At 45.7% G+C, this 14,567-nt stretch overlaps 1 protein-coding gene across 10 annotated transcripts in view; it reads left to right on the forward strand.

The window, feature by feature from the left end:
- Window positions 1-14,567, forward strand: part of LOC119404725 (F-BAR domain only protein 2) — a 70,817-nt gene that overhangs the window by 17,087 nt on the left and 39,163 nt on the right. For 6 of the 10 annotated variants that reach the window (XM_049418984.1, XM_049418986.1, XM_049418985.1 and 3 more), the window contains exons 5-6: window positions 4,111-4,390; window positions 6,773-7,171. In XM_049418984.1, coding sequence (XP_049274941.1) covers window positions 4,111-4,390; window positions 6,773-7,171 — 679 coding nt within the window. The remainder of the gene's footprint in view (window positions 1-4,110; window positions 4,391-6,772; window positions 7,172-14,567) is intronic. The other 4 variants (XM_037671377.2, XM_037671380.2, XM_037671381.2 and 1 more) reach the window with 1 other exon arrangement.

Raw genomic sequence — 14,567 nt, forward strand, 5'->3', positions numbered from 1 at the left:
AATGGGATGGACACGCGTCGTTTGCTCATATGAAGAAGAGCGGCTATTGAAAGTGCAAATGGTTGCAAAAACAATGTGACGCCGCTGCCACATAAAATGCAGCCGCTGCTTCTACCACAGCTTTGCTGGCTTCCATCTTCACGGTAGTGGAAGGACTCTGCATTTTTTTGTTCACACTTTTCTCAAGGAGAAAGTTTGGCTCGGACTCTTCTATTAGAAAAGGTTGCAACAGCAAATACTTTTGGTTGGCAACCACTTCACGTAACTTAATGAGTTTTATTGCAACAGTGTTATGCAATCACGGTGATTGACAGAAGCTGTGGCACAAACTTTTGGTTGCCAAGCAAAGCTTTATGGGCAGTCAAAAACCAGCAGGACAATGAGTGACATATAATCCCGTGCGACTGTGGCGTGAGTGTCGTGCGAATATCGCATGCAAAAATGTGAGCCTCTATTCGTCGGGTGACTGAGCACGGAATGAGCTAGAATGACACTGGATTCTAGGAGCTTGGTTTTCGTTATTCACAGTTACGTGGCTTGATGGACAATGAATTGATAGAAGGTGCAGTGGAAGTTTTAGACGTAACTACTTCTTTAGTTGCAGACGCATTTGGCTGCCGTGCTTCGGTTAGCCGAGTGGGGCCTCTCCTGCTTTCATTTAAAGTGGTCGTGTACGATTTTTTTCAAGTTTTCTAAGAACCACTTTTTGTCTATATCGGAGTTTATTACCTCACTGATTGATTGCCACGAAAATTTCTCTAACCCATCAAGAATGAGTGGAGTTACAGTGGTTTGTTGCATGCTTTAAGTGCTCTCTCTCTGCCCTCGTCACGACAAGCACTCTGAAAGTTACACAGGGAGGGATGGCATGGAAAAAAGAATTTATGTCAGCACGTGTCATGACCTTGAACACGCGTGATGAAACGTGATTGCTCTTTCCCGCTGTGATTCCTGTGCACGAGCGTTACTCACTATGTAATGGTAGCAGACAATGGAGCGCGGCACCGGCACGTGGCGGCACCTTGTGGCAAGAAGCGCGTCTTATCCAAACACTTCTTTTGATTTGTGTTGGCTATTGGCCAATAGCATGCTATCTGCTGTTCGACATCAAACAGGAGGCGCCAGCATCTCCAAAGAGAGTGAACACGGGCCTCTGTATGAAAAGAGGGCCCCCTGTGAAAATGGCAACTTCACGCTCTGCTTGTAAGCTCTCTTTGATGCACACGACTGCAAGATTTGGCTGAGATGTTCATAGCAGTGTGTGCTTTCCGTAGGGTGTGTTCTCTCGCCAAGCCTGAGGGGTGGTTCATGACCCTTTTAAAGGGACACTAAAGGCAAATAACAATTTATGTCAGAGTGAAAGCTCAATGTATGACGTCTAAAACGGCAATCTTATCACCAGCAGTGCCCTACTTACCGAGAAATTAAGCTAAATGTATTGCATGATGAGCGCCACGAGTGGGACATTTTCGAAGTGATCCCGATGACGTATGAGAGTCTGCCTACAATAAATCACTAGTAATCAAACTAGCAGCAATAAAAAAAAAGAACCTTTCGTGCACCAAAAGACGTAATAAAATGCTGTATGTTCGTTTTCGTTTGATTCATGGAAAAAAGAACCTCTATGTCGTTGCCATGGGGAACGGCGCGTGGGGTTCAAAGGTTCCGTTTTTGCCGAACTGCGCTTCGCCCGGCGCCCTGCTCGCTCACGCGGTCGCGTCTCAGTGGTAGTTTCGGGATCGCGTACTGCCGCGTGTGTTTTTCGCGCTCGTGAAAGTCACTCTGACAGAAAGTTCGACAAAATGCCACATGCAACGACGCCGGCACTACGAGCCCTCAGCAGCATACCGCGTTCATCGGGGCTCAAGTCGCTGAATTGGAGCCCAGCGTCGCGCACCAATGTCTCGTCGTCAAGTTCTCCGTCCACATCCACTGCGGCGATTGCGGCAAGCTTCGAAGGCTTCGATGGCCGTTGTTGCTGCTGTTGGTCCCGCTACTTTTGCTCTGCTGCTACTAGTGTCGGCGGCCGCGCAGTAAAGGCGGCCAACGTTGGGCACGGCAGCAGTGACGTATGAAAGTCTGATTTCAGGCGGGTGACTTGAAGTGCGCTAACGCGCTGCGGACCACTAAAACGTGATTTTATTTAAAAATAAGCACTTCCTTGGCATAAAAGTAGCACTACGAGGTTTCTGGACCGCTATTTCAACAATCAATGTCGACTTAATATTTTACTTTAGTGTTCCTTTAAAGGAGCACTGACGCAAAAATTTTGCCCACTTATCACGGCTGCAAAGCTTGTTTGCTCGAGCGCGCGATGGTTAAATATTTGGAGAGGGTTTTGTAGCACTCAGTCGCAGTTTTGGTTTCAGAGAGCGCCGAGTGAGGCGACCCAGAGTGGTTTTTGTGTAAACATAGCTGGCTGTGTGTGCACTAGTGATGCAGAACTATCGATGGTACTATCGATACTATCGATAGCTGAGTCATTATCGAGCTATCGATAGTCAAAAATACTATCGATAGCGCCATCGATAGTAAAAAAATCGATGGTACTATCGATAGTATAAAAACATCGCCGACTCACTGCAGAATAAACTTGGTTCAACGCGCGCGTGGTACATAGTGGAGCCGGAGGAGCAGGCTCAAGGGCAAGAAAGTTGACACGCTTGTTTTCTTCACCAGAGTGCTTTGCTGACACATTATCATAACGTGAAACTTTTCAGCTGTAGCGGAATGGAAGCCTTTACATGTGGTGGGACTGCGCGGTTTCAAATTGATATTGCATTTTATGATTTCAAAATAAAAAATATCAAGAAGTTAATTGTAAGCTGTAACTCGTTGCTTTTGGATACGAATTTATTGATGGATATAGTCCGTCATTTTCACTGTGGAAATAAATAATTTCTCTGCCAAAAATTGCTCATAAATTAGGCGAAGCTGATAGTAGGCTATCGCAAATAATTTGGCAATATGACCGACCAGCAACCACATCATTATTCACACCACTATCGATAGTATTGTCACGTGGTTGTGACGGTGAAGAATGCTGCAGCAAGACTGGGAAATACGAAGCTCTTTATTTGGGCGAACTTGTGCCCAGAAAATCAAAGCTCAAAATACAAGCGATACATGCTACGCACTTATAGCGCCGGGAGCAGTCGTCAGCCGTTGAGTAATTTGATCATCGTTGGAGCGCGTCGTCCTTTATACATCAGTCATCAAACCGTCCCGCGTTATCGCTGGTGCTCACGTAATCTCTTGAATAACTTTGACTATTCGCGTCCGGCGCGTATTAACAGAATGATCTCAAACAATTGTGAAGCTTCTCAAACATTACGGCGCGGTCTGCGTCAAACGTTGCTAACAGTCTTTGTGGGTGAAACCTGAATACGTCAAAACAAAGCAGTAAACACGCGTGGCAGTAATATCGCTATAGTAATATTAACGATGGTACTATCCGATTGCACTATCGATAGTTTGTCGATAGTAGCACTATCGATAGTTTGTCGATAGTAGCACTATCGATAGTTTGTTTACACTATCGATAGCTTCAAAAAATCTATCGATACTATCGATAGTCAATTTACCGATAGTTCTGCATCACTAATGTGCACACAAAACTGCATGCACATGAGCACTGTGTTGACAACTCTTTTCTACAGAAGCTTCCTGAGTGCTGCTATAATCCCCTCTGAGACGTTGTAAATATGTGTGACCCCCCAAAATGCACTGCCATGGCGAGGACACAGCCTTTTTACTCCCGTGTGGGTCTGCCCCCTCTTTCCGTTGAAAAGGTCTGCTAGGAGAGAGCGCTTGCAAGGATCGTGGCAGCCAACACAAATTTGTGACGCAGGGGGTGGTTGGTTGTTTACATGAAAACCAAAGGCGCGTTTCGAGTGCAGTGGCATGACACGCACTTTGAAATTTATTTTAAATATGTTCTAGGCTATATTATCCGTTGATATTTCGTAGATGATGTGTGTGTGTCCACACAAATCTATCCCACAAGTTATCTCGCCTTCAAAATTTTGTGTCAGTACCCCTTTAGGTTGCATCCAATTACAGTTTATTATGCCTCCTGCTCAACTCTCCTGCCACATTACGTGTCCACAGGCATGCGAGGAGTACCGGCAGCTGGTGGAGCGGCATGGCGTGGTGCGGGCGGACTTCGAACGGCGCATGGCCGGATCGTGCCAGCGGTTCCAGGAGCTCGAGGTGGGCCACCTGCAGCACATGAAGGAGTTCCTGGCGGGATATGCGCGTGTCCTCGACAGCAGCCACGCCCTTGTGGGGCAGGTGCACGCCGAGTTCCGACAGCAGTGCGACGCCCTGGACATCGATACGTTACTGCGGCAGTTTGCAGCCGCTCGCCAGACGGGTTCTGAGAAGCCAGGTGAGGTTATCGTTGCCTTGTTTTTGCTTTGTTTGTTAGTTGAGTTACTAAGATTTCATTTACAGCAAAAGCTGTTATGAGATCACAACAACAGCCGATTTTGGTGGCGTAGTTGTCCGCTTCCGCCGCCAGTGTGTCTGTAAACACTATCGCACACAATGAGAAAAATGATATCCAGGATCGAGTGGGATTTAAACCAAGGCACTCTGTGTGGCATTTGAATATTCTACCACAGAGCCATTGCTTGAAACTCCTTCGCCAAAAGACCCTATACAGGCATCATGTCGGGCAAGGAATCACGTTAGCAGATGCAATATAGCGTGATAGAAGAGTAAAATAACAAGCATGCATCACACGATGCGAATTGCGTAACGAGAGGGTGATTTAGAGCCTCCAATTTATTGCAAAGAGCTCAGCCATAATTCTTCGTCATCAGCCACAGCATGAACAAAGTGCACATAATGCCTTACAGGTGTGTAGCGGGTACCTCGCTTCTACGCAGAATGATGAATAATGGCATAGTGGGTACTTTCCTACTTTGCAAAATCATGATTTATGGCGTAGTGGGTATTTCACAACTGTACTTGTAGTAGTCGCTCCAAGAGAGTTCACAACGGGCTCTAGAAGAAAGGCCGCTCCTCCAGCTTTCGCTGTGACTGTGCTGTGTGTTCACGCATGCATAGCATCTTTTTTTTTCCTGTCATAGTTTGTTGCAGATAATGCCACACCCGTTATCAGCGCTGAACAGTTGTGAGCAGTTGTGAACACCTGCTTCCTCATTGTGAGGCGTAGGAACAGGCTAGTTGGTATTATACATTTCGGTACGCATATTGCACAAACAGACATAAAATAAACACAAAAACTATGCTGATTTTGAACTGACATTGCTACAAAGAACATGTAGGTATATAACCCCGTATACTTGATAAGACCCAGCCTGCCAATGCATGCTGGCATTGGCATGCTGAGTTTATTATCTCGGAAAAACGCGGAACGAAACTATGACTGTGCCCAACGTGCAGGTGAATCTAGATAAGTTCTTATCGGTCAGAGCTACAGAAGCTCCACTGATATCATTGCCTTTGGAATAGCTGGGGCTTCAGTGATAGTTCTTGTATTATGATTGTCTAGCTAATATTTCCATCTTGTCAAATAACGGAATGCAGCCACATTGATTGCAGCATGTACGAATAAAATGCTGTCTCCCCTTCTGCACTTTTTGGCAGTGCTCCTGCAAGCTAGCATTCAGGCATCTGCCTCTTAGTCCCGTGCAACTTAGTACACAGGAAAGCGGTGCGTTACTCACCACACCCAAGCCATCAACAAATTTCTTCCTTTGCTTCGTTTTCCGGTGAGATACCTTTCGATGCTTGTATGCGAGCATTGCACATGTGAATTTCAAGCTTTATCTTGTGCAGTCCTGTAACCTGATCGTCTTCAATCTGTGTCTACTACAGGATGAAGGTCTCCTCCAGTAATATTCTCGTAATCCCGTCTCGCTCCAGCTGTAGGGAAGAGCAAAAGACATGCTTTTATGTCTATTGCTCTGTGTGTAATCGGTTCTCATGTTTGGCCAGTGCTCACCAGATTTTTTATAGCGCCTGACAAGACATTAGTGCCTAGCGCTGCCTTGTCCCTATATAAGTCGTCTCACCACAACCCCGTTTCTTGTGCTTTTGATTATCCTCAATTTATAATGCCACCCGATTTTCTGATGTACTCTACTGCACTTCCATTTGTTTGGCACACATTCTGTAACCATCTTTTTCAAAACACAATTTGTTCTTCAATATCTTGAATATCTTCAATATCCTATTAAATATCTTCAAACGTAGAACACTATTTGCGCTCCCAGTGGGACATTCTGGAACACAAGTGCGATGATGTAGTAGGGCCTCGGTACAATTAATCACAAGTACTCAAACCACCCATGACAAAAAAGAAAAAAACATTTCAGTGCATTAAAAAGACAGAATAAATTGTAACTAGTGCATTTCAGTCCGATTCATACAACAAAGAACTTGGCGTTACTCGTGAGAATGATGCAAGTTCCATTTTTTTCTGGCTGCACTCTGCTAAAGCCCCTTGCTCCATTGTGCTGCAGCGCCTGCTGTCGGGCGCGGGCATGGCTACGTCAGGAGGGCGTTCTCGGAGGAGAACAGTTTGTGTGTAGACCACTAAAACACAGTTTCAAACTAAACATTTTCTTGCCATGAAACGAACTCTACGAGGTTTCTGGAACGCTATTTCAACAACCCACGTCGAATTCTTATTTGCCTTTAGTGTCCCTTTAAAGAAGTTTACGGACAAACTAAAATTCTCTAATGAAGAAGCGCGTGTGAGAATTGGTTTGGTCACTGGTTTCTGCGCCTCGTCATGCAGAGGCGATCACCTTCGAGGAGCCCGACCCGAGCCTGCAGCTCACGCCGACGAACGCGGCCACCACAGGCTCGCCGCCGTTCTTCACGACGTCCACACCCGCGCCATCTGCGTCCGGCTCTGAGAATGGGCCCGTGCTGCCGGCCGACTTCTGCCCGGCGTCGGCAGCGGCAGCGGCGCCGTCTTCGGCTGCCACCAATGGTCCGCAGGCGCCGGCGGCCAAGAAAGAAGGTAAAGGGCGGCGTCACCGCGCCATGTCTCTCCTGGACCTGTTTTTTTTCTCTCCGTCCCTGTCGGCCACGAAAACACCGGCCCCTTCTCCTCCCCCCGCCGCCAACAACAACATCAACGCCACTGCCACCGCCACCACCACCACTGCACGTCATGCTGCTCCCACCGCGGGTAGGTTCTAACTGTTCCCCCCATCTCATTGACATCTCATCGTTGAAAAGGAAAATGCCGTATCTTTGTGCATATAATCTGCGCCCGAAAAGATTTCTAGAAGCGGTTTGAACTTTGACAGTGACGACCACAGACGTAGCAAGATGTGACGAGAAGTGACGAGAATAAAATAATTTGAATTTTTTTATATACCCTTATGTACCGCGGAAGCGCCCAACCCACTTTTGGCTGAAAGTTGCGTTAATCTAGGTATGAGCACTTGTCCGGTCCAAGCAGCAAAAACCAAGATGGCAGCCAGCGAAAAGTTTCGAGGCAGCGCTAGGGGCGTCATACTTGGTGTCCTACTCGCGAATGCTTTTTCTGTTTATCATAAAATGCCGAGAGGTGCAGCTCACATTCTTTCCCCACGCTTGGTACCGCTTGACGACTTTGATCTTCCTGGCGACAATGTAGAAGGGCATCGCGTGGCTAGCGGATTGCAAAAGAAGTGTGGAAACAGCGGCTGCGGGCATACCGTATAAACGCGTGTAAGGGCCGCACTTTTTTTTCAAGAAATGAGGGCCAATTTTCAGGGTGCGGCCCATACACGAGGCATTTTTTTTTTAAAGTAAAAACGCACCAGTTAGCGAACGAAGAGCGTTTATTGCAGTATACGACATTTCTTGCGACATACGTGCTCAGTCGTCGTCACTCGGCGAGTCCTTAGACTTGGAGTCCGAGATGAGATGGTGTGCTGCGAAGCGCCGTCACCCCACAAGCAGTCATCTTCCGTGCCATCCAAGCTGTTAGATATCCCGGCGACTTTAAAACTTCGGGACACGATGTCCGTCGACACCGAGCTCCACGCAGATAGGATCCACCCAAGTACAGTCGCCAAGGATAGTCCCTTCACACGCAGAATGTCCGTTGTGAGTGCAAGACCATCATTCCGCACTTCAGTCAGATAGCGGGGCAAGTCTTCTTCGAAATCGGGAAACTTGCACTGCTCTCCTCGGAAAGTGCGCTTAGTGCTGTTGGTGTTTCGCAAGGCTTCTTTTTGAGCACACCAACGTCGAACACACTTCTCGTCAACGTCGAATTTTGTGCCGGCGGCACGTTTCCCATGCTCGAGAGCATACTCGATCAACTTCAACTTATAGCCAGCAGTGTAGCTATTCAGGTACTTGCCCATCTTGCCAAAACGTGAACGCCGTGTGGAAAACAAGCTAGCACGAAGGTCATCGAACAGTGCAGAAAACTACAGCAAATGGCTGGCCGAACTGCACAAACTAGCACAAACCGAACAACGCGAACGCCATGCCAAAGTTGGTGATGCTAATGCCGATATGGATAGCGCCGATAGCGCGTTTGTATAGAGATGTGAGAAGCTAAAGATAAAATCCTGCTTTAACCTTTAGTTGGCGGGTCTATGAATACTACTAAAAAAGTTAAAACTTTTAGCCCACTTCACAAACATCTTAACATGAATAAAATCCAAAAAAACATATATACAGTAAAAGCTCGTTAATTCGACTCTCGGTAATTCGGAAAATCGGTTAATTCGGACACGTCATATGGTCCCTGTAAATATACGCATCACTCTATGAGACTGGGCGCTCATTATTTCGGACAGATTTGACCGCAGATCGGATAATTCGGCGACTTTCGGGCCGCTGGCGAGGCTCGAAAACGAAAAAAGAACAATTCGGAACAAAAGTGAAGCTCAAACGCAGCATCGCCATGGACATCAATTATCGACTTGGCTTGGATTGAGACTGGTTGAACGCCTTTTTTTTCGCGTGTGGTTTTTGTTGCTTTGTTCCCGTTGGTGTGCTGCATCGTTGATCACCGATTTATCGAGGAAAGTTTCAGTACGGCTCCTTTAGCTTGATCGATGCTGGTGCTTTTGTGCCGACTTCTCGTGCGACCGCACTCTCCGCCGATGGCAACGCCGGCGAAGTGGCCCAAGTACAAGGCCAAGGCCTTCACCACCAAAGTAGAAATTTTGCGTGCTCTGAATAACGGGCTCTCCCGACAAGAAGTGATGAAGAGTGATGAAAGGGGATCCTTCAATCGGCGGCAAGAAGCAAGGAACGAGTAACCGTACTTTTATCCCCCAACATCACGGGAACAGAGCGCTTGCCGCTTCTCGTTATCGGAAAGGTTCAAAGGCCACGCTGCTTTAAGAGCATCAACAATCTTCCGGTGGATTACCGTGCCAACCGAAAAGCGTGGATGACGGGTGAAACTTTTGCGGTACTGCAGACATCATGCGAGCTGCTGAGCACCTTGAAGGGCTCAGAAAAATTGTGTCCGCGTGAATTTCTGCTCGAAAACACAAGCATCCGCGATTACTTTGTTAAGTAAAGGTATGTTGAAAAGACTCGTGCGTTTATTGTGTTTATTTCGACCATTCGATAATTCGGACATTCGGTTAATTCGGACATTTTTTCCGGTCCCTAGAAATCCGAATTAACGAGCTTTTACTGTATATACTCTGGTGACGATGATGATGGTTGCGTTTCCTTGCGCCATCTATCGACTACGCCTAGAAGCTTACGCGCGCGCGCATTTTGAATACGTATTGGTTGAGGAAAGTGTGGGTGCGGCCCTTACGCGGATTTTTTTTTTTTTTTAGAATATGCACTTCAAAAAAACGGGGTGCGGCCCTTACACGCGTTTATACGGTACTTTATCGAGACATCCCCGCGACCACAGGGTTTTCTTTCAAGGACCGTTCATTGTTATTCTGGATTATCTCCACCCCCATCGGTGCTTCCCTTTCCACCGCATGTTGTTGAATACTATTCCCGTCATCGCCCCCTAGCGCTCTCGTAACAGCCGCAATGGGGGCACTACTTTGGCTGATGCTGGAACTTTGGAGGTGGGGGTGATGCTTAACGCATAATTTCCAGAATTCTGAAGTTTCGGAGATTTTAATACTGGGCACTTGGGCAAAACTGGGTGCTTCTGCGGTACTTTGCGGTATGCTTTTTTGTTGTTAAATGCGTCTTTATTATAACGTAGTCTGACTGTCTACCAAACAGTGATTTGTATCAGATTGAGTGTGCGATTCTCACGTACAGCAGTACAATCACACTTTTGTGAAGCCACGCTTGAAGGCGAGGTTTCCACTGCCACAAAGCTGCATTGCGCTTCAAGGGGGAGTAGTCGAGAAAGCCTTCATGACTTCACTTGAAGAACAAGTATAATTGCTTCTGGAGGACCTGTTTGAATCAGCAGATCGATGTAAATGGTAATGGATAGATCTGTCTCTGTTCTCTAAAAAAAAATTTTGTTTGCAGCCTGAGCCATTGGTTACGTTGGGCCTGAGTATATGCACGAACGTACGGCAAGTCATCCACCTGGTTGAGTACCTGTGACAGCACGCTGCTTGGGCTGTCTTCAGATGGATGACAAGTTTCCCTTTCATGGAACCTTCTGCACATCACTGATTTTCCGTTGGACTTATTCCAACATCCCTCATTTTGGTTCCCTCCCTTCAACTCCCGTGAGCGTTGAGATCCTGTAAGGTTTGCCACAACGTAAAGCGAAGAAGGGAAGATGAACTGGTAGCTTCCAAAATAATTTTCAATTCCAGTGGGGGATTTGGAGCAGCTGACTGACTCAGAGAGCGAGCATTCAACTCTGACGTAGGGAAACACCTTCTGATCCACGACTGGAACAGAGCCTCCAATGCTGGAGCAAAGCGCAAGCAAAAGTTCTATCCTCTGGAAGCAGGAGTATCTTCTGGAGGCTGGCCAGACACAAAGATACCTTGTGTGTGACCAGCACCGGTCAGTTCGCTCCCAACACCAGTCACTCGTGTTCTGGTCGGCACCATCAGATCTGCTTGATTGCGCTGTGAAGTGAGAGAACACCTTTTGCCGACATGGATATCTCGCCAAGCCGTCCGCAAAACTCGCAACTGCCGCGGCACCCCCAGCAGGTAAACGCTGTGAGAGATGAAAGGGAGTGAAGAGTGCGCCTGTGTTGGGTGTGGGTCTTGGAGGCTGTGTGTAGTTGCCGGGAGGGCAACTAGATGGCGTGAGTGTAAAGTGAACAGTGAGAGGGCGCGCATGTGCACGTGGGAAAACTGGAGAAGAGTGACGGGGAGGGACGCAAGGAGTCGGGCATATGGCACAGCAATAAAGGGTTGTGTGGTGAATGTGGTTGCCGATCGTCAAGTGTGACAAATAGGGGCTCGTCCGGAATTGACGATCGGCAACCACGTTCACCACACAACCCTTTATTGCTGTGCCATATGCCCGACTCCTTGCGTTCCTCTCTGTTTCCTCCCGTTTTCCCACGTGCACATGCACGCCCTCTCACTGTTCACTTGACACTCACACCATCTAGTTGCCCTCCTGGCAACTACACACAGCCTCCGAGACCCGCACCCAACACACATGCACTCTTCACTCCCTTTCATCTCTCAAAGCGTGTAAAGAGAAACGCATCACGATTTCAGATAGTGTGCATGCCTTTGAGGACCTGCAAGTATCGGGCACACATCGTTACAGTAAGATTATGTAAGCAAGGAAGAGCATGTTTGTAATTGTGTGATAAAAATACTCCTCGAAAAGTGCAATTGTTTTTAGAATGCAATTCACTGGATTCAGGAAAGTAAAAATTTCCTGTTTGTCGAGTCGTGTTGATAGCTGTAAAGTCCTTCTTGCTTGGTATGCTAAAGGTGTGTGTGCTTCCCAGTAAACACTTAGTGGTCCAACAGTACTTCAGCAACATGAAAAATGAGAGGGGGTAGGGGGGAGGAAGAAAAAAAAATGAAAACTGGGATCAGTGTAACACAGCAATCCTTTTTACTAATTTCTGTTCCTTTCCTGCTGTGTACTACTCGTGACCGAGCAAACATGTTGATAACATAGGTGGAGTGCGGTTTAGACCATGAATACTGTGCCGAAAGAAACATAATCAAAATAGTTACGTTATCTCAGGCCAAGTATATTAAAGGGCATTGAAAGAAGAAAAAGCACTAGGTGTAGCCTAACTCTAATTAAAATGTCCGTGTGACGAATACTGCAGTACCAGTTTTCTGGTAATGGGTGTTTTACTCAAATATGGTTGTAGGAAAAACTGGAAAAATGTAAGTTTGGAAGAAGCAACTTGATAGGCAGCCCTGCTACAGGTCATAAGATCACTTGGTTATCTCCTATTACTCTGCCTGTGTTTTAGTGCCTTCAGTTTGTGCTAATCTTTGCAATCGCTTATTAGTAAACTAGCGTGGTTATGCGGCTGTCGACGTTTGGTAAAAACCACTCCTAGCATTGTGGCAACCTCTACAGGCGTTCAATCCTCACACCCCTGCTTTCTTTAACCTTTTCATTCTCTTTATCATTTCCTCTGCATATGAGTGGCTAATTCGAAGCTTCGTCTATCACTCCTTCTGCCACCACCATGTTTTGGCCAGTCTCATTCCCATTTCCATTTTTCTAAATACAGTAGTCTCTCGTTAAACGGAACCTGAAGAGACTAAAAAAAGTAGGCACCGTTTAACAGGAGTTATGTTTACTGAGAGGTGAACAGGGTTGCAGTATTCAGGTATGAAGCCAATCATTTAAAGCCAGTTGTTCCATTTAAGCAGCAATTCTGTTTAAGAGATTTCCGTTTACTTAGAGTCTACTGTATTTCAGCACTTGCAGGTTAGTGTGTTGGCATTTCTTTCTTTTAATCTAGTAACGTGTGTAAACTGAGCTTTTATCTCCTTTTAGCTGCCATTACTACTAGCACTAGAGATATAACTTGAAGAAACAACCTGCACCCCCACCCCAGCACAAGATCATGTGACCATATGTTTGTAAACTCTAAGCTGAAATTTACCTACTCTCACGATTTCGTAATCTGAGCATGAATCTGTTAAAGAAACTCATTTGAAAAGCCCTGTTGCATACACCAATCCTCCGATTTCAATTAGGCACGAAAATGGCTTGGTGTGTGGGGTGTTGGGTCAAGCTAACACTTTTTAGTTGGTTTCAACAATATCGGCAGCGAAGGGACCACAAAAGGGCAGTTCACTAACTATAAAAGTCGGGACAGCTTCTCTCTGTGCACTTATACCTTCTGTTATCACACTAATGCACGAAAGAGAGGATGAAGCAGTGCCACTTCGTATATACAAAAGGCAGGAGTTCGAGAGAGTTGTCTTTTCTTTTCTTTCTTTCATTAAGAAAAGTTCTTTCTATTCATAACAAACTTATCAGAAACAAACAAGGAAAGAACGAAATAGTAATACGATGCATTCCCTTTATATTTTTGTGTGTGTGCTTCCTTGTTCCAAGCTTCGTTTTTGTTGTGACCACAGATCCATCTTGCCTTTTCACCACTCTCCTTCATATTGACATCCCTACTGACATTTGTATATCTATATCATTATTGTCTTACCTGTTCCCGCATGGTCCTTCATCTCTTTTTTGTTTGGCCTATATCTTCTTTTTCTAAAGAAGGACAGATGAACAGGCACTGTTGCAAACGCCATTTGATACAGAACATTGTTATTGATAACCTTTAAGAGTTGGGGGATGCAGCATTTCACTTGCGGCTTCAGCTAGAGTCATCCGGTTTGTGTAATGTGCGCATCTGGTGTAGTGATTTCACTCAGTAGATGCGTTAACCTTTTAAAATTCAGCATTTTTACACCACCTTTTATTGCTCAATGTAGTAAAAGTAGGGAGGTGTCGAAATTTCTTTTTTTTTTTCTTTAACTGGGGAAGTTTCAGGGGATGATAATTTTATGTTGAGCCAGAATGGTCTGTGTTTTGTTAAGTGCTGTTTCCCAACTAAAATAGCTGTATGTTCATCTCTTGGGCTTTTTCTTGTGTTTTGCATTGTATGTCTAGAGCCTAGTATATATTGTGCATGCTTGCTAACGTCAGCCTAGCTTTAGTGATAGATTTAGTTGGCAGTTTTTAGGACAGGGACACTATGGTGGCATGTTCAATGCACTGTTGCAACACGACAAGCCATTGGGTGGATTCCTGACTCTTAAATACTTAACATTTGTTGTGGCCGCAAAGGACCATAAACTTACATTCCCAATAGCTTTTCTTGTTAGTAAATGTGTCACTTCAGGTATGATATAACTGCTTTTGTAACAGCAGTGCGCTGCCTCTTCTCAACCAGGAGAAAATGTTGATCTGCCAAAATCTTAGTTCATTTAAAAAAAAATCCAATGAAATACATTATACGGTGCACGGAGGCTTCATAAGCAAAAGCTTGAATAATGTTTTATAAACATAGAGATAAACACATGATTGACGGGGTTAATATTAAAGTGGTGGCTGAAAACTTAAATGCAAGTGCCTCTTTGAATAAGTACAAAATAAGATAGCTAAATTGGCAGACACTGTATGCATTTACGCTGCATACAGTTTCAGATGCCTGCTGTGCGGAGGTAAGTGAA

Source organism: Rhipicephalus sanguineus, chromosome 9 (genome assembly GCF_013339695.2).
Source record: "Rhipicephalus sanguineus isolate Rsan-2018 chromosome 9, BIME_Rsan_1.4, whole genome shotgun sequence".
Lineage (NCBI taxonomy): Eukaryota > Metazoa > Arthropoda > Arachnida > Ixodida > Ixodidae > Rhipicephalus > Rhipicephalus sanguineus.